The sequence below is a fragment of the Buteo buteo genome, chromosome 4 (genome assembly GCF_964188355.1).
Source record: "Buteo buteo chromosome 4, bButBut1.hap1.1, whole genome shotgun sequence".
NCBI lineage: Eukaryota > Metazoa > Chordata > Aves > Accipitriformes > Accipitridae > Buteo > Buteo buteo.
In genome coordinates, this window is record NC_134174.1 from 30,950,854 (window position 1) to 30,971,775 (window position 20,922).

A 20,922-nucleotide genomic window follows, 5' to 3' on the forward strand; every position below is an offset into this window, starting at 1 on the left:
GTGCCGGGCGTCAGGCCAGCGACGGGACTCCGCAAGGCCGCCTCCCTCCCTCTCTGTCTGTGGTGCGATTCAGCACGAACCGTCGCTACCCTCGCCGGCGGCGGCCGCCCCTCCCTGCGAGCCCCCTTTCTCTTCCCCGGGAGGCCTTTAAGAGGCGGGGCGGGCAGCACTGCCATCTTGCGGGAGGGCGGTGGGGGGCGCATGCGCGGTGAGGCGCGGAGCTGCGCGTGTCCTCTACGGTGTCGGAGCGGGAGCGATGGGGCCGGGGCAGAACTCCGCCGTGCGGGGTAGGGGCTCGACGGAGGCGGGAGGGTGAGGAAGGGCGCCTGCGGGCAGGAGCGGGGGGCCGCTTATACCCCCCCCCCCATAGTGGCGGGGAGGATGGGGGGGGGGCGGCGGCGGCGGCAGCGGAGGGGGCGCGGCCCCACCCCGCGCTCCGCGCTCCTCTGGACCCCCGGAGACAAAATGGCGGCGTAGCCGCCCCCTGCGGGGACGCGGGCGCCCTGTTAGATACGGACGTAAATAAATTCCTCCTCCGTAGCGCGTTAGGGAGGGCGAGGGTCGGTGGCCCGTCCCGAGGGACCCACCCTACCCTACCTCGGCCCCGTGTGAGCTCCGCACCGGGCCCTTGGGTGCGTTTCGGCCCTCGGAGCCGGCTCCGGCCACCCGCCGGGTTTTATTTGCGGTGGGAGCCGGCCCGTTTCAGGCACCGCTGTTTTGTTTGTGCCTTTCCCCCTGGCGCTTCGCTGTCGGGCTTTGCCTTTGTTCGGGCCCCGTATTTTATGCGAAGCCGCCGGGTATAAATTTCATGAAAACCTATAAATTTCTGGGTTTTTAAACTTGCCCTCAGAGCCCTATGCTCTATAATAGAGCTGACAGTGATACTTGTGCTGTGTAATGATTGACCTAAACCATGCCTGAAGTAGCGGGTTTTGTTTTAAACGGTGTTGGGCAACCGGGCAGGAGGAGAGGGAGGACAGAGTGGAAGGCTGAGTTATCTCATTTCCTCTAAAAAATAAGCTTCATCTGCATGGCTGTGGTTTCCAGTTGCAAAGCTGCTCATGGCTTATGCCCTTAAGTCAGGGGACTCTATCTAGATGGATTTTTTTTTTTAAGTACACTGCTGGTACAGAGGATGTTGGCAAAGGCATCACTGTAGTCTAAAATGGGTTATAGTGATGGAAGGCCATGCTTATTAAAATAATCAAACCAAAGCCCTAAGGATGACTTGGTAATAGCTTGCAGCCAGGTTGCATTCCCAGTGGCAGCTTACTGTCACTTACAAGCTTGCAAGAATTAGAACAGTTCCTATACACTAGGAACTGAGAAGAAAACTTAGTTTGTGGGGGAAGGAAAAGAGCATTATCCTAATCAAACTGAAAGTATTCTCTTTATTCCAGGAAAGCAGGGGAACAGCTGATCAGAGCAGTCTGGAGGGTGCTTTGTTTAGGAGGCAGCAGCAGCATATGGTTAATGTGATTTCTGTCAAGATTAAACTTGATCAGCTACTGGCAGGTCACAGCTCTTTCTTCAGCTTGCGTGTGTCTCAGGCTGATGAATTTTGGAAGTCATACTAATGCCTGTTTCCCCAGAGAAAACTAGCCACCAGAAACTTCCTGTATTTTTGTGGGATTTAATTCCTGGCAGTAATTGGAAATTAATTGCTTCTGGCTATATTGGTGTGCATATGTGCTGCAAGGTTACCCTTTGGAAGGCAGTGAATGGCACAGCTAGTGCTTTTTGTTGTGAGTAATGTGGTTGTTTTCAGGTGTGACCGACCCCACACTAACCACAGATCTGATCATAGTAACTTGCCTTTTGCTGCTTATTGGCCAGATGCAACAATCTTTCTCCCTCAGATGGCCTCTTTACCTTATGGTTTCAGTTCAATTAAGCCTGTCAGTCATAATCCCATTTCTTGTGGATGCTGTGGAGTGGTAGAAGTGACTTTATCTGCTTGACTGGCGGGCTTTTACTATTAGGCTTTCAGTGCAGTCGGTTATCGTGGGTGACTCCTCAGTAGGTGAGTGTCACACATTTCTCCAAGCAGGCCTGCAGAAAGGTGGTGTTTCGTTGTGGACAGTTACACTATTGGACTGTCATAAACAATTCTTGGACAATAGTAGCCTCTTCATTGGCAACAAAAGGAGGAGAACAATGCTTGAAAGTTATAAGGACTTCTGAAGATAAAAATACATGGATTTTGATGTGTGGAGTTCTGTAGCTGACTTTCAAGTAACATGAACATCTTTAAGCAGCAGAGGTAACTTGAAAATTGCCTCTTAGGACTGTCTTGGACTAACTTTGTAGGGGTGCAGCTATCCCCCCATGTTGTTGCCAGTTCGTAGAAAGTAAATTGATACATGTCATAACGAGGATTGTGTACTCCTGGTGGAGCCAAGGCCATCTCAGTTTCTTCATGTGCTTGTCAGTGCAGATGGTAAATGCATGTTCTTCCTGCAGATAAAATCTGTCTGACCTCTCTGGTAGATCCTAAAAGTACCTCTGTAGCCTAGATATGGAAACATCCAGAGTAATATTCTAGCTGTTTAGAAAGAGAAGAGAGGAGAAATTTTGTGATCCAAATCTCTTGTTCATTAGGATATGTCCAAAGAATATAGAAGAAAATAAATTCCCACCATTGGCTTGTTGCTGTACTCATCATCTGAGGGTTTTTTGTTTACTTCTGTGCACTACCTGCTCTCCTGGGATTGCATTCTTTGGACTTTTGTTTTCTTCTTTCCATCTCTCTTCCTTTCCCTTCTCTTCCCTCCTTTGTGTGTTAGTTCTTCTGGAGTTTTAGCCAAACCCTTTCCATTGTTTAGAGCTTACAACATTGAAACAATTTTTCTGCTGGGTTCCACAGGCCTGTAGTGTCTTGTCCTGTTGTGTTTTGGTATTATGTCAGAATTGGAATTTGTTTAATAATCACTCAAAAAAGTTGCTTTCAGTGTTGTTATTTTAAAAATAAATTAAAAACCTTGATATTCCACATTGATGTCACTCTGTTAACAGATGCCTCTTCAAGTAATACATGCATGACCTTAAGAGTTTGGCAGCGAACCGTTGAATTGGCACTGGAGGCCTCTTGAAACAGAGTTGAAAGTATTTAAAAACTTCTGAGAAGTGTTTTCCTTCCAGGTGCAGTTTTAGGTTAACTTAGTTTGGAAGGTGAAATGGGCATTCCAGCTCTTCCAAATCTGTTTGTGAAACAAAACAACAGTTGACAACAACACTTACTGCCTCTGAAACCTGGCAGGATGATCTCATCATGAGAGATGGTCTATTTGTTAAATTCAGATAGCTTTTAAATTTATGTAATGTTTATTAAGGCAATGCTGAAATTTAAAGAATAGACTGCTTTAAATGTTTGGATTTCGTGTATTATCAGTTGATATCATTTTCCACCCTGATACAGCTCCAGAGAAGTGATTAAAAAAAGTGAATACAGTAAAAAAGACACTATGATCTATTACAAGAAAAAATATATTAGGCTGTTTGTATGTATACAATCTGCCCATGTGTGTAAGAGATGAATCTGGCCCTCAGGAGAAGTGGAGAGTCATTAAAATAGTAGATGACAATTACTTTAATCTAATGATCTCTGCTTGTTGAGCTGGATGTGCCGTGCATGGTTATGTGGTAGGTGGCCTTAGGGATGGTCAGAGGGATCTGGGTTAGTTGCAGGTGTGCAGAACAGCTCTTCTGAACATGCTGCAAAGCTACTGAATTTTAGTACTGACTTTCCTGCTTGTGCTGTGAGTCGTAGAAGTATTTTTATCATCAGAATCTTTTCCTCTGCTGGTTTGTTAAGCTGACCTGGACTTCTGGATAGGTGCAATAGAAGATCAGCTTCCTTAAGATGCAGCACCTTAAAAGGTGGTTCAGTTATAGGAGTCATCCTTGGTCTTCATTAAAGTCACTCTTTCCCCTTAGTTTTCTTAAGGGAATGGATACAGTCTATCACTGTCCCCTCATCAGTTATTTAAAAATGTTGGTTAAGATTTGATCCATTGGCTAGCAGCTTGGGCAATCCTTGCAACTGCTGCCTTTTCTGAAATCCCCCCAATATAGGCAGTCCCTCAGTTTTGCCTGCCGCTGTTATAGCTGCACTTGACATTTCATCAGAAATCACTTTAAACTTGTCAGACCCAGCTTGTCCCTGAACTGGCTGGGTGCCTCCTCCCTGCCGCAGCCCTGCTCTGCTTGGGGAAAAGTGCTCAAGGGAGAAGGGAAAAGGGTGCTGCAGACTCTCTGTGGTGGCTTTCCTTGGGAGATCCTGCTGCCTCTGATTTAAGCTCTGGCTGTTCTTTGGATTAGTTTGGGCCGTTTTGCTAAATAAAAGCAGATTTTCATAGAATCCTTTCTTCAATTTCACCTCCTCATTTCTTTACCCTATTAAAATTAATGTATTGCTCTGGCTAGTTTGTAATGGGGAGATAAAGAGGTGAGAAGTCACTGGATGGATATAAAACACTGAATTCAGAATATGCTCTTTGGGGCTTTTACTGTGTTAAGGAGTTTGGGAGCAGGGAAACATGCCCTAAAGTCTTTGATGTTAAAGATGGTTTTCTGTATCTTAATATCACCCTGTTGTTACAGGGAGGGTTTGTCACTCATTTGCAGGGGAGGTCTCAGTGCATGTTGGTCTCTTCTGCTTCGTTTACTAAGAAAATGAACTCTGAAGGGCTTCTGCATCTTTTGTGCCTTTAGTAAGACTCTAAAGGAGTGCCTGCCTTCCCTGATCTTACAGGGCTGCAGACATCGTACAAGTATTTGTCTAATTCCACATATTGCTGCATCCAGAGCGTTGTGGATCAGCATGGTGCATATGAGCTAACGAAGCATTTTAGCTGAGGAAAGGGCTTGGTATGGATTTTATAAAAGGCTGTGGGACAGGGCAGAAAACCTTCTTGATCCTTTTAGAGCAAGCTCACAGTGGCAATACAGCAAGTCAGTTGGCCGTGGAAAGTAGCAAGAACTAACAAAGGCTTTTTGTTTCTTCTTAGCCCTTAATGTAGTAATGTCTTTTGCTCCAAAGATGCTATCTGGCTTGGTATCTTTCAAATCTGATGCAAACATGGAAGGGGAAGATAGAAATTCCCAACTGGAGACTGTTCTAGTTTTCTTAAGTTGTGTAAATGTGCTAAAACTTAAAATTCCTGTTTGATTTATTTGTCTGTAGAGTCAGCTGAGCTCTGTATGTGCATGGTACGAGTACATGTGAGTAGAAGTGGTGGATAAAAAGCAAAGAAAGAGCAGCCACTTGCTGCTCTGAGAGAAACGGCCGGGGCTGTTGCTGCAATCAGAAACTTCAGGCCAAAGTCCAACATATTTTCATAAGGCAGAGAGAAAACAATAGAGCCACAAAAAAATAGAAAAACTCCTTGCAGAAGAGGAGTTTATACTAAGCGAGTGAGAGCGCAAAGATTTGAGAGATAACTAGAGGGAGGAAGAGTGACGATGAGAGGTGGTGGAAAGAGGATTTTCTTAATGGAAGTTGTCTTTCAGAGAGTCAGGACCTAAGCCAGTTAAAATAAACTCATGATAATATTCATAAATAAGATCTTTTTGGATCCATGTTCTTTCCTGTACATCTCAGTAGGGATTTAATCTAAGCTGTCTTTTGTTACTTTTCTGAAGTGGTAGTGTATTAAATAATTTCCTCATTGTCAAACACCTGTTAACTTTTTTTTTTTAGTTACAAGTTGCATTATATTAAAAGCTACTCAGTACGTATACCTTGGGGGGGATCCTGCTTGGGTTGTTGATGCAGAGTGTTCTTCTTTAGTGACTTTCCTGCAACTGAAACAAACAACGGGGGGTTTTTTTCTGCTACAGGGTCTACTTATGTCTGTTTTAATGTGCTGAACTTGGAAACACTATACTACTGATGTTGATATCAGGTTCACAAATAAAAGTTAAAAAAAAAAACAAACTCTGCCAGGTTAATCCTCACCCTTGTGTAGGAGGGATTGAGGTGAAGGAGAACTCTGATCAGTAGAAAGCAGTAGCTTAACTGGGTGAGTGCCAAAAGAAAATACTCTTCTAAAGTATTGCATTACCACTACGGAACAAAAAGGTCTCTTGAAAAGTAGAGGTGTTGCCACAAGCATGGTGAAATTTACCACTAGGAGTAGTGTTAATAGAATGTTGTGGTCAAAACCTGACAGTCTCTTTTTTTTCTTTTTTTCCTCTTTTATTCTAGTTGAATGGATCGCTGCAGTCTCCTTAGCTGCTGGAGCAGCTGCTGTTGGGTACCTAGCTTACAAAAAATTTCTCTGTAAAGACAAATGCTGCAAAGCAATGGTGAATCTCCATATCCAGAAGGATAACCCCAAGGTAGTCCATGCATTTGATATGGAAGATCTGGGTGACAAGGCTGTGTACTGTCGTTGTTGGCGATCTAAGAAGGTAAGAATAAGTGGTCCAGTTGCATTCATGTGCATGCATCTTTCAATAAAACTATTTTCAAACTGCTTTATTTAGAGGAAACTAACTTCTTTTCACGTAAAGTATTCTGCAGTGAGATGTAGTGATATTTTAATCCATAAAACTATGTAGATTTATGCTGTTACTAAGAGTAAAGCCTGCAGATCAGTGCTAGTAGTGAGCAAAATATTTCTGTAGCTCTGAAGAAACTGATCTTTTGAAAGGAGGGCTGCTGTATGGAGCAGTCACAGTCATGAATGACAGGTACCATTTTGTGTGCTGCCCGTGCTAATACTGAGGTTTATCCAAAACTGCTGGCCTGTTGGCAGGTGAAGGATAGCTCAGGAACGATGTCTGAGAGGACCTTAAACACCTTTTACTGGAGGAAGTTGGAAGCTTACTCTGTCAGTCAGAAAGTACCTTTCTACTAGTTCATGGTGTTAATAACACAAATCCATTAAGACGACTTTTGGTATACCAGAGCTGGTGTCAAATTGCCACTTGCAATATCTGAGCCCGTCATTAAATCTTGTAGACAGGGTGAGTGCGGAATTGTTTCGGGAAGAGCCTGACTTGCACAGATAGTGTTAGGGTCCTACTGGTCTTCTATCCTGGATTTATTGTTGTAGTTCTGCTGTGTACTGTAGATAGCTACCTTTTGCCATATGAATGAGTACAGTGGTGAATTGTTTCCAGTGGCGATGGAGGTAATCTAAAAAGAAGCAATTGTAGTTAAAAGCTTTTGAAGAATTTAGACAGGTGAACTTAATGCACTTGTGCCTTAACAACTCAAGATAGTTATATGGGCAATCCTAAAGTAAAGCCGGTGAAATCATGATGGCATACTTTAAGCCTGTATTTTTGAGCAATTAAAAGTCTGGCCTATACACTGGTCCAACTTACTTGCATAATTGGATTGCCTCAATTGCCTAATGTTAGTAGTAAGCATGATACCTAACCTTTCAATAACACTAAGATAAGATCTAAATTTGAGGTAGACATGCATGACATTTGATGTAGCTAAGATCTGTGTAATTCATCTGTAGTGGTAGTTCTGGGATCTGTAATGAGGAAAGTGGATTGCATGAATAGTCCGGCACATTTACCATTGGCACGTGTTTAAAAGCTTTTGTAGAAGTCAGGGTGCTAATGTGTGGAGACTGAAATAACACAAACCTTCAAAGCCAGATAACTGAGGCCAACAGCCTTGAAATATATCTCTCTCTGCATCAGTGAACTGAATAATAGACTTCTCAAGCCTTAGACACTGGTCTAATCAGGCCATACTCTGCAGTTTTCCAGGTACTGTAACTTTTGGTTCTTCCCGTGGTCAGATCTGACTTCGTTACCTTGTGGGTGAAAATAACTCAGTAAGTTACACATTTGTAGCATATTTGGTTTAAGACTAAAACACTACTGAGGATTAAACAGCATCATGACTTGATTCTGAAATGGTCTTGTGGAGATGGGCCTGTCTTCTTTGCTCTGTCTGGAGTCTGAACTGAAAAACAAAATCCGCCATCCGTTCCATCCCCCCCTGGCTAGAGTGTGCTCCATGGACTAAGTTACATATTGTATGATTATAGAACAGGGAAGTGTGTACATTTACATGCAGTGCTGGTGGCTGTACAGCATGCAGGTATCACACATGTATAGCAGCATTGCTGCTAAATCTTTGTGATAAGTCTCAACTGACAGCCAGAATCCAGCACTGGAAGTTGCCATGAAGGCTACAGCTTCAGAAAAGAAAAAGGGGGAGGAGAAGGGCTGCTCTAAGTATCTGCGCTTTGTTTTAATATCTGAATTTGAGTTTACCTCAGGTTGAAATAGTGTAGGCACCTCCTTCAGTGCTTCTGCAAAAAAACCCCCAACAACCCAACTTGAGTCTTGGTGTTCGTACTTTCTGCTTCCTACTCTGTTTTCTAAACAGAAATGGAAGATAGTGTCTGGTTTTAGTGATTGCATTGCAGCTCCTGCCAATATTCTAGCTATTGTTTGATACTATTTTTTTTTTTTGCGTGAAATAAAAATCTTATGAAGTATGTTTTGGCACATCGAAGGTGTGTTGTCAGTTTAGGAACATACTGTCCTACTGAGTTAGGGCTCTGTAATCACACACTGAAAGGAAGTAGATGGGGCTACCATTATAATAAGTCTGTTCCTAGAACTCTGATCTGAAAGGTCTTGTAAAGGCATTAAGGAGGTCAGTGGAAAATTTTGAAGGCATTTGTTTTCTTCTACTGATGCTTAATACTGAGTATTTTAATCAGCATGTTCTGCTTCAAAGACTGGAGTTTCCAATTTTGCTGCCTTCCTCTTGCCCTGATCGGTTGACCTTGTATGGTGGGTAGCATGATCTTTAAGATGGTGTGCATGCTTCTTTTCGTGTTCAGTTATTGCCAAGCAGTAATAAAATAGGGACATTCTTCATCATTGTCATGTGCTTGTCATCTTTGGAAGTAGTTAAATAGCATTATCTGTTTCTTACAGTTCTCAGACTAAGATCCTGTTAAAATTTGTGAGATAATGTTTATATGATGTCAAAATGGTAGAATGTTTGTGCTTCCAATGCAGGGGATTACAAAAAATAAGCAATAAGTAGCTGCCGTGTTTTCGTTAAGTGGCATATGGGGATCTCTATTCCATATACAGGTTAGAAGAAATGTCCTCTTGTATGACTGTGTGAGCACTTCTCATGAGGTTTAGCCTCATCTGAGGCACGAGGCTGTTAATAGAACCAGTAGCATTATGAACTATAGGATACTTCTGTGTGCACTGACAGTGTGCATGCACTACAGCTGGCTTCATGTGGTATTGCTCCTGTATGGGGAATAACAAAACAGTTGGACTATACCAGGGTGTTTTGGAGTAACTTAAAAAATGAGCAGGATTATTTTCAGTTGGTTTTTTTTTTCTGAACTACTATACTTCAGAAGTGTTTTTTTTATTTGTGCTAGCCAAAGTCTTCGTGGAGTGCATGTGTTTAAAAAAAACCAAATGTGGTATCTTCGAGTAATTCTGTCTTGGGTTGTAATTATCTGTTAAAGTAGGTGGTAGGTCTTTAAATGGCCCTTTTCTATTCCATGTTCTGCTCTGCAGGTGCTTCATTAACACTGCTTGTCAAGTTTTGTGGAAAAACATAGTATTCAAACCCAGCGTTTCAAATTTACCAGTGTAGAGGCAAAAAATTTGTGTTAAAACCAAACTGTAATTAGTCTAAAGTTAGAACGTTTGTTTTCTTACTCTTCTGCATTTTTAAGTGTGTAAGCTGGGGGGGATAAAATAATTTGCTTTCTTTTGCAATGACCTGCAACCTCTGTGTCTTCCAGAGAAGTATTAGTCCCCAGGCTGCAGGTCAAGGAATACTGCTGCAGAACATCAGAAGAAATAGCAGTAGTGAATCTAAACCCTCTTCAGTGTCAAACGAAATAAGCTGAGCTTACTGCACAATTCCCTCGGGGATTGAGCTTTGGCTGCTATTGCTAGCCTCCTTTATCTTAATCAAAGATGAACATGTTGTGTCAGGCCCAGGATCTGTCTATTCAGTATCTGGTCTTCAAGGTGACCAAGTGGGTGCTCTGGAACAGTGTTGGGTTTTTTCTGAGAAGCTCAAGTCTAGTGTCCCAGCCTCTGGGAGCCGGTGCTTCTGAGACTAGCTGACACAGAGGTTGAATACAGAGCAGTCAGGGTTGGTAGCTGTTAAAGAGCTCTCAATTCTATCAGAAGCCTATGAATCGCACCTTTTTTGTCACTTGCAAACTTGCAGTGATGGTGTTGCTGTAGCTGGACCTTGGGCTTGCCTCCTTGGGGCGTGTGAGATGTTAATGTGTGATGGAAGCTGGGTCGGTGCTTCTGTGAAGACCAGTGGGCTGTGATGTCGCGTGGAAAAACAGCTGGTCCAGGAACATCTGGGTTGGAAGCTGGTCAGTGTCCCATGAACATACATTCTTGTTAGCTCAGATTTTTTCCAAGTATCTGTCAGTACCTACTCATTGAGTCACAAATGACTGATGTGATGATAAAGTTCCTGCATGAATCAGCTTGCATGAGTATTTTGCATGAGTATTCTCTGAATTCAGGGTTTCTTTATTAGAAACATCACCTGCCATTTATAGCGTGGGTTTTGACATTTTGTAACTGTGAAAAACAAAAAAAACCCCTCACCTCCCCTCTCTCCCTGCCCCCCCGCCCCCCCCCCCCCCCCCCCCGGGCATGTGGCTTTATTTTTAGAGCTCTGGGAAATATTTTTGCAAGTATATTGTCTTCATTATATTGTTTTCATGCAGTACTTTGAAATCTTCTATTCTAACTAAGCATGGGTGATAGGGTGTTAATTCTTTTCAGGGGCTCTGATTGAGGCATGATCGGTGGAGTGTCAAAGACTGACTGATTGTGACTGTACTGCGAGGGAATATTGCTGTTGCAAAGGCAAAAGCTGAGTGATGCCCAACTTTGATTCTCATTACTTCTAAGCAAACAAAATAGTAACTGAAGGCAAAATACTGTGTGCGATTTCTGTGATCATCTCCAGGGTCTCCTCTGTAGAGGAGGCATAGCCCTTGAAAACACATCCTTGAGAAGTGATGGCATCTAACCTCACTCTTGTTGCTTCCCAGGATGTCCTTTGGCTCTTGTATGTGAAAAGAGCTGCTGAGGAGCAGACTGGCTGTCACTGGTCTGGGACCTGGGCACTTAGAGCTGGCTAAAGAAGTCCCTGTGGGTCTTGCTCTGAGCAGGCTGTTCTAGAGGGTTTTTTATGGAACAAACATTTCTTCAAATTACTTCCTCAGTGCTGCCCTTAAGAGCCTTTGATGAATAGCCATGTCAGTTGGAAATGGAGTTTATTTCCATTAGCACGTCAAAATCCTAATGTGGAAGCCAGATTGTGCAAAGGGACCTTTGTGTCGATGAGATAAGATAGATGTGTCAGGAAGAAGCAAAGACAGCTTGCCACTCTAGCTGTCTGGAGGCAGGACTAATATGTAGGTGTGTCTCTTAAATAAGAGATGAGCTAGGGAAACTGTCCCTTTTGTCATCACATGCTATGGAAAACCAGGAAGAAAACTCAGCTAAGGATCTCCTGTTTCTCTTCCTAACACCACTTACCTTACGTAACTGCATTCAACTCTGGTTGTTGCCTGGGAAAACAGAGTGTGGGGCAAGGTTGAGAGCAAGGTACTCCAGGTAGGTTACAGTTGAAGGTCAGCTCAGGCTGCATTTTCCTCATGCTGCCCTGAGGCAGGAACACCAAATACAGTGGAGTCGAGTTGCTGCTTTTTGATCACAAACCTCTCATCCACTCTGCACTCACATGGACAAAACTAGTGTTCAGCCCAAACTCAGGGAGACCTGAGATGCAAGCACAAAAGCTGTCGTCTGTGGTTACGGTGGATTTAGTGAGAAGGCGTTGTAATGAACTTTCAACCTAGGTTCTTAATTCTGACTCTGGATGTACTTTAGCTGTGTTTATTCTTTCTTTTTTCAGTTCCCGCTGTGTGATGGCTCTCACACAAAGCACAATGAGGAAACTGGCGACAACGTTGGGCCTCTGATCATCAAGAGGAAGGAGGCGTAGAGGGGACAGTAGAAGCTACAAAATGAATGTCTGACAAATCCTCTGCTCACTTGTAATTGGGGGAAAAACCACAAATTCTTTGTCATGTCACTGAAGACTTTCCAGTGTAGTATGGCTTCAGCATGTGTACTTTCTCTGGTGCTTGTCTTGTTTTAATCACTACAATGCATAATTTACTAAATAGTCATGGTTTAAATTTTTCGTCTTGTAAAGTGGTGTGTGTCCTCTCATTGAGTATGAAACTAAAATGACGCACAGAATGTACTTCATCAGAAAATAGGTATTAAATTATTTTCAAATACATGTGTACTACTCTGAGGCCATTCAGTAGAACGTGTGTTCAAAAGGTAGATCCTGAAATCCTGGAGAGGTTCTAAAGTCACAGGTCTGGATAGTTTTCTTTGTAAAAGGCAGCGGCAGGAAAGAAATCATGGTGCCAAAATGCAGCTTAACCTCTGATTATGCTGCATTTTCTGCAGGTGACACATTTGGCCTATTATACTACTGTTCTGTGTGGCTTCTGTAAAAAAAAAAAAAGAATTCAAAATTGCTAACTATGAACAGACAACATGAAAAGGCATATAGCAAGATGGGGCTAAAGGCCAACTTTACCTTTGATTTTACAGCAGTGTTCAAACTTGACCCTACTACTATATGTTATCAAGAATATACTGCTGGAACCACAGACCTGTATTTAGAGTAGGATTAGGAAGATGGTCTCTGGGAGAGCTTTCTTAATAGACAAGTGGAATGATATGAAGTGCTCAAAGAGTGATGGGCAGGGGGTGGCAGTGTTGTCTTTGCTGCTAGAAAGCCTCAGTTTCACTTGCAGTCTCTAGCAGTGAAGCTTACTTCCCCAGACCATAGGACACTTCTGTGGGGGAGGCTATGTCAATTTATTCCAGAAGCTAAAATAAAAACTAAAACCCCACCCATCATTACTGTCTGCTTCATCATTGCTCTGGCTGGTTCCGGAGGCCTCTTTCCACTGTGGAGGGAGGAGGCACACCTTTCTTACTAAGTGGCCTTAGGCTCTATGTGTCTTAAATAACTCCTGCCTCCCTGAGCTAACTGTTAATGTGGTTCAGCTAATTTTACCAAAAGAACTGACATGGACAAGGAAAGGCTTTGGCGACAGCTAGAAACAAGGGGGAAAGGAAGGATGAGACAAGGAGAGCTCCTACCCTCCTTTTGTATGGCACTTGTCTGCCTCGTCTGATGCGGTTGCATTAATGATTATCATGTTGGTTTCCTTAAATTAAATAGCTTTGATTTATTAACATGCAAATGACTACAAAGCAAAACCCAAAGAGTGAGGTGGCAGAAGTTGGTTTTGTATTAAATCCAGTCCATTAGCATAATTGCAGCCTGTGTAGGATTGAGCTCTCATGTCCTGGGACAGAGAGACTACCTCAGAGCTAGACGAAAGGCCTTTTCAAGAAGCTGATGTTTTAACCTGGACCCTTAAGGATTCTTCCTGATGATTGGGGCAGTAGAGGTTTTATTTAATTTTTTTTTTAAGGTTGTGGTTGGTACGACAGGTTAAGATTGAAGAAAATGTTTTGCATATTCTCAGTGTGAGACTTTCAGAACTTGAGGTCTTAGCTGAGTGGTCTGAACTTTGGCAGAAGGCACAAAAAGTAGAGAAGGTGGCACAGAGGCAGAGAATGAGGGTTTGCAGGTGGAGTGCTATAGTAGGGGCAACTGCTGTCTGTGAGAGACCTCTGCTTGTAAGAAGTTGCAGTCAAATACGTTTAGTTTCTATCTTTTCTTCCTGTCTTGACTGTAAAGGTACTTGATATTTTTTACTTGGCCAAGTACTGATGCACATGGAAGGTTGTTTTAACCTTGAATTATCAAATACATTGCTTTTATCCAAAACAAAGTTATTTGTGTTATTAGAATGACACTGGATATTTCTGTATTTTTGTCAAATACACATTTGAGCTCATCTTAATCTTGAGGTTTTAATGTCTGTGTTACTCACGAGTGTGCTGTTTCTTTCAAGGGAGAGTTACAGTGTGAGTTGTGCTGTATGCCAATGCTGCTGTAATCATAACCCTGTTTCTGGGTTGGGGTTTCCTTCCGGGACTTCTTTTCCTGTTAGCAGCAAAGCCTGGCTGCTCTTGAAGGAATGAAAGTTCACTGAAAACTGCATTAATGTTCTGAGAGATGAAGTCCTGAAGTTTCAGATGAGTCTCCTGAGTCATAAAACTATTTCCTGGAGTTGCCAATAAAACATTTCCTGGAGTTTGCGTGTCAGGGACGTGGGCTCCATGAGAAGTTTTTGCTTCTGGGAAGCAAATATGCAGAAGCAGAGTCTTTGTTGATTTACATCCTGGTGAGTTTGTTTTGGAGAATTGTCACATTCAAAAGAATGTTGACACAAAGTGGTTAAATCTTACTTTGATGTATGTACAATTTTCTGTGCTGTACCTGAAAGTTCCTGTTACTCATGTTTGTGAGCTGTTTGAACATGACAATGAAGAGATACTTGAATTTGAGTCAACAAACTTGCCAGCAGTTTTGATGAGGATCACAGAGAACCCTTCCATTTTTTTTTTCCTTAGTACCATAATAGGTTATCATGTTCTAATGGTCTGAGTGCTTGCCTGCTCCAGTGTTTTCTGATCTCTGTTCTTTAGTGCTTTCCTCAAATAATCTCTAGAATATGAAATGGATTGGTTAGATGTTTACCAAGTTTTAACCATAAAGAAATTCTTCTGCAGATGTGCTGTTTTCACCTCGCTTTGAAACTTGTACGTGAAAATGTGGTACAAATCCTTCATACTAAAGCAATGAAGGATTCCTGTCCCAGAGTAAAACTGGATTTCTGTTCTACATTGTTATTTTTCAACATATAACTGCTCATCAAGAATGTGAACAAAGTACTGATTCTGCAGTAATTGAGTGTGACTTATCAAAATAGTCTGCATGTCAAATATTCAGGTGCTTCTAGGATCAGCATTCTAGAAGAGGAGACGGCTCTAAGTTACAGGTATTCTCTGGATGTTTAATTCAAGCACCATTAATCTCATGGATAATTTCAAATGGTTGAGGCCAGCATTGCAATAACACACTGGTCCACTAGGAGGAAACAAATGCTGTGCAATCGATGCTCCTTGACGTGGGCAATACTGTTTTTAAGGGTTTTTTTATGCATGCATGTATTTATGGGTTGGGTTGGTTTTTTTTCAGCAGCATTGCTTTCTGTCTGAGCCCAGGCATCTAGAAGTGCTGCATAATGGTGTTTGGGACTAAACAGCTTTTCATGCATGGAGGCTCGTGTACTTTGAATCTAGCAGTTGTATCACCAGTTCCCTGACAGCCAGCTGCAGAGCTGACCGCAGGCCCTACTAAAATTTTCACCATATTGTTGCAGTTTGGACCTTGTTCTGGTGCTATTGGGGTCTGTACAATTTTTTTTGCACAGTCACATAGCAGTTGGACTGGGATTTTCCTTTCAGTGTAATACAGCTAGATAAAGATATGGAAACGTGACTCACTGCTGTATCACAGTCGCTCATTCCAATAACGGAAGAACATTTTATAATAGCAGGAAGGATAGGAACGTAGGCGTGAAACTAAACATTGGTGTTGCAAAGAGACCTTCTTGTCAGCTGGCTTCTCTTTAGCCATCCTGAACATGGATGTCTCTTATTAAATTTGGCTTTTGTTTCAATTCCTGAAGCTTCAAGGCTGACAAAACCCACCCAGTGCCCTGGCTGGATTAGGCAGAAGAGCACATCTCCCCATAGTGCAGGGGCAGAGAGGGGATGCCCTGACCTAGCTGCCAGCAGGCTGAGTTAATCAGTGCTCAGCATCTCTATTTCAGCCTGGTCAGAACATTTCACGTGGACCTGCTGAGAAGACCAAATGCCTTTTCCATTGTCACTGGTACACATTAAGCCCAACAGTGTCAGATACCCGTTCCCCCAGTTGCTTTCTGCACCCAGGCTTGTTCTGCCCTGGTTTTCCTGCATTGATGAGTGACTCCTGTGCGCCGGCAGCAGAACCATCATTTTCCTAGAGCCATCATTAATTTAGGATGGGTACCAGGGGCTGCTGCTGGAAGCTTTCTGCTGCTTCTTTTCTACTGTAGCAGTGTTGTAGCTGTGCTGCCTGCGGAGCATAGTGTGTTTCTTGGGCAAGATGATTTCCAGGCTGGCTAATGCAGAGAGGAGCTGAATAAAAACTAAATAACATAAAAATAAATGAATTTGTGGAGAGAAACAAGAAAGGGAAAAAGAAGAAAAAAAAGTGGCAGATGGGAGGAGAGCATAAGCTAGAAGAGAAGATTTAACACCATGTAACATTGCTAGGTGGTAGCAAAAAGGGATAAATCAAATTACAGAAAATGATGTATTGCATTTCTTTATACCTCTTCATAGAGCGAAGCATAAGATGTACAAAGTGGCTGTTCATTAGCTTCTGGGACTAAGCGGTTCTATTAGCCAAAAACTTACTCCTTAGAGCTGAAAGGGTTATGTGCCTTGAGCAGACATCTGTTACTGTGGTTTTAAGTCCTGAACTGTTTGTGAAATCCTGCAGTACTGGACAGAAAGCAACATATGTTCATGCCGTGGGCCCCTGTTAGCAGTCTAATGTTCCTCCACACCCACCTTTGTAAAGTGTTTAATTAGATGTGCAATTATAATAAATACAAGGAGTATTTACCCGTATGCTCCCTGAAGTCAGTAAAATCACAGAGGGTTTACGTGACTGTAGCAAAGCAGAGTTCAGTCCACCCTTCTCATGTGCAGTTTGGACTGGTAAGAAAGGATTTATCAGGGTTCTCAAGCAACTTCGGTTTTCTTCCATGCATAGAAGTTGCATACATCTCACATAAACACAGAGAGATCATTTCTCCTGTTATTTTTTTCCTAGCCGAAGACTGAACCATCTCTCCTCTCTGATTTGACATTGCACTGCCCTTAATCTGCTCTGCTCTGCATCCTTTTTGTCATGCAGACTGCAGTTTTCTTTTGGCTTTTTTGAATGCATGGCACATTTATACAAAAAAAGTGCCTTCTGCTGTCCAAGAGAAGCCTGTGCAGAAAAGAGGAGTGCCCAAGTGTGCCAGAAATTATAGCTTTAATGTGTGAAGCATTCAAAATTCAGCACACTGCAAGGATCTTCTCAGTAGTTGGAATGTTTGTGCCGTTCAGTCCAGTCAGCTGGCAACAGAAACGCAGCAAAATGAATGATAAGGTCATTGACTGCGTAACTTTTCTCAAATACTTTTTTGCAGCTGGCAAATATAACCATACATGGATAAGACATGGTGAAGACGCACTGTCTGTTCACTGCCAGGACTCTTGCTCAAGACTCGGGTACCAAAACAACAGCCAGAACAGACTTTCACTTCAGTAATTATTAAGTTTGTTGCTCTCTTCAAACAGTATGATCTTTCTCTTTCAATCTCCTTGCTTCCGACATCCTAAATTAATTTTTAAGGGTTGAAATTCTGTTGCTCTGCAGGCAAACTCTGGGAGCAGAATACTGTTTAATAGAAGAGACTTTCCTTAATGCCAATTGGCAGTGGGTTTAGTCAATAAATAGGTGTTTGGTTCTACTGCAGGTGTAGGCAATCTAAGTAGGCTCTAGGGAAAGACAAAGAGGTATTTTAAATAAACCTTTTGGCTTGTTAATCATTATAAATCAAGTACTGGGGTTATCCTAAAGCATTAGGATGTGACTGGTAAAATGCCATTGTGCATTTGTACACCCTGAGCAACCCGTTGCTAGAGATACAAAGCCATACTTGGAAAATCTTTGTTTAGAAAGACAAAGGGAGTAATCTTCAGCTACCTGTGAGCCACAAGAACAGGAGATGGTCCTAAAGACTTTGCTCTAATGCCTCTGTTCCAGAAAGCAGCACAACTTCTTGCGCAAAGATGTCAAAGCATACACGTCTCTACCGTTTTCTAGGGCTGGAGGCAGCTAAAACGTTCCACCAATTTAGACTCTCCACAAATCATGGTTTAATTCTATCTTCTGCACCAGTTAATTAATGGTATGTTCCTATTCTCCATGAGAGACCAGGCGTGGAAGCCGGACTCAATACGTGGCACGCTTGCAGCTACACATAGCAGCAAAATGACGCCTTTTGTCTTTCTCTCAACGCTCTTCCTGATGTTGCCCAACATTTTGTTGGCTTTTTTTGGCTGCTGACGTACACCAGGCTGATGATCTCAGACAACTGTCAACAGTGCCTTCAGGATCTCTTTCCTGGGCTGTGACAGCCAGTTCCAGGATCAGCATCAAAGAGCTTTGGTTTGGATTATTTTCCTCTACACACATTACCCCCTACGTTTATCCACACTGAAGCTCCTATGCCAACATTGTGCCTTTTGTTCAGTTTCGTGAGATCCTGCAGGACTTCCTTGCCATCGGCATGGCATTTGACTGCCCTAAGGAGGTCAGGAGCATCCACAGACCTGGAGACTTTGTGCGCATTTCCTTCTGCAGGTTGTGAATGATGTTGAATAAAAACAGTCTCCGCAAACACCCACTGCTGCCTCCTCTCCACCATGAAAGCCCTTCATTTGCTTCTCACCCCTTCACCTCCTCTCAGTCCAAAAATGAACCTTTCCTCCATATTCTGTAATGAGTTTCTTTAATGATCACCAACAAAAAAATAAAATCCAAGGACTCTGAGGAAGAAAGGCACTATTGAAATGAGCTTCTCACCTTTACAGTCCTCGCAGCTTTTTAACAAAAAACAGACCTCCCAAAATTTACAGCTATGGTTCTATTTGTAGAAAAGGTGATCCAGAAAATATATGACTGCCATGAATTAACCTCATTTTCAAAATGTACCATATTATCTCCAGAGAGTGTAGGTTGGCTTTTGACACTGTCCCTTTGTTTTCATCCTGGAAAACCCCAGATGTACCTGGTTGCCAGGGATGAGAGTAGTGTCAAAGAGTTTGCATCAGTCAGAGCCAAGTGAAATATTAATCATTGTGGGACCTGATGCCTAAGTGACAAGGCAGTAGCTAGGAAAGGAAGCGGGATAGCACCGTTGAGTTTTACAGCTACAACAGACAAGGCTAGTTTAGATTTTCCTGTACTTAACAAGAACAAAAAAGACAGCACAGAACTTCTGTGAATTTAACGAAGGATTAAAAACTCTGAGCTATTTTAAGAGGGCACGATACAGCAACCCTTCTGCTGTGAAATGGCAAGAAAAAAAGAACTCCAACATGGCTACAACTTCCACACTGCTGTGACAACGTCTGCACTACACAGAATGAGCAGGACAGGCCCTCCTACCCACAGAAGCACCGCTGCAGATGCTCTCACCTGTCCAGCAAATTATTGGTTTCACCAATCGATGTTTCTTCTCAGGACCACATGTACAGTCCAGGTCAGCTCTGTTGCAATCTGTTTGGCCAGCAGAAGCTATGCAAGCACGGCCGCCTGCTGCAGGAAGTGGCTCTGTGGGCAGCAGGATCCACGTCTCTCGCACAGACCTCGCGCTGAAAACACGGTTCTGGCGGAGGAGCGGTGTTTTTGGCGAGATGAGGAAGAAGTGGCTGTGAACCATGTGAAGGGACAGTGAAAAATCCACCGGTGCTTGTTGTCAGCATACCTCTAGAATACAGTATTTCAGCCAAGACACAGCCCCACTCATCTGTTTACCTAATGTCCCCCCTGCACTTCCACTAAAGTATGAGCTTATTTCCTGTACTAAACTACCACGCGTCTTGCGGTTATTATCTAGCTGTTGTATTTGAAAAAGGACTTTATTTCAGCAGAAAGTGACTCCTTTGTAATCCTTGCTCAGTTCGGGGCAGCTTTGCAATCTGCCAGTGAGACATCCTCTTGCAGCGCAAAGCAGTCTGTGCAAAATAAATGCGTGGGTAGTATTTTCAAGGCATTGTTAGTCTTTACTTTTTCATCAGACCAAGTGAGGTAAGATTCATTTCCAGCAAAAGAGAGAAAGAGTAATCCAGAATTAAGCATAATTTTGCCAAATGCATTTTGTTGGGAGCGGGGGGGGAGGGATTCCCAACCACTTGCCCCTTCTTTAGGAGCTGTGTGCAGCCTCTTTCACTTTCTCTTCAAGTGCAATTGCACAGCCTGGAGACAAGAAGTTTCCTTGGAAATCTTGCTGGTAGGTTCAGCTTCCAGTCCAAACTCTTACACTATCACACTCTGTGGAGAAATTAATTATTTGTCATTTCTGGTATTTTCTTGGTTTCGCTTGTTTTATTTTAGAAGAAGTTCCCAGATAAGATTAGTGAACTCCATGTGCTGAAGTGTGAGGGTGGAATGAGTGAGCGGAGGATAGAATCTCACATCACTTGATTTCTATATGCATAAATCCGACTAAAGCAAATATCAGGGAAAAGGAAATAGTGTTTACTTATTCCAATTACTCATGCTTTTGTGTTTCTTTTAATCCCACCCAGGCCTGCTTCTGTTAGCTTTAAGGATATCTAGAAGCTATTTGTTCAGTACTAGGTGCTTGAATAGTCTTTAAATTCCAATTTTTTGCCTCTTAATTCCATTCTTTTTTCCATTAAGATTTTGAGTTCCAGTAGATCACAGTGTTAAATGGGCGCTCATGCAAGTCTGAAATGCCATGTATGTTCTTCTCTCTGCATTCAGACCCAGACCAGCTGAAGTGTCTTGCATCTCCACAGGGGGAAATATCTTTCTGCAAGGCTCAGGTTGGCATCTGAACCTTGCAGCAGCTGCTGCTGCTGAGACCAGGAGCCTCCTCTCTGCCAGACATGTACCACTTCTGCTTTTTTTTCACTGTAGTCCTTGGTAATTTTTTTTTTGTGCAAGGGTTGACCAATCTGTGGTATTTCTCTCCTGCGTCAGCACCCCTCTGGGAAAACACAGCATTGGGGAACCGAAGATAGGAGGCTATGCTTGCAACCATCTGACTCCTAATCTTT

The 20,922-nt window shown here is 42.8% G+C and overlaps 1 protein-coding gene across 1 annotated transcript; it reads left to right on the forward strand.

Moving 5' to 3' along the window:
- The first annotated feature begins 161 nt into the window (after positions 1-161).
- Positions 162-13,964, forward strand: CISD1 (CDGSH iron sulfur domain 1). Its single transcript, XM_075025447.1, has 3 exons — positions 162-287; positions 6,209-6,414; positions 11,918-13,964. Exons 1-3 carry the CDS (start codon positions 257-259, stop codon positions 12,005-12,007), a joined length of 327 nt encoding a protein of 108 aa, XP_074881548.1. The 5' UTR covers positions 162-256; the 3' UTR covers positions 12,008-13,964.
- The last annotated feature ends 6,958 nt before the right edge of the window (positions 13,965-20,922 follow it).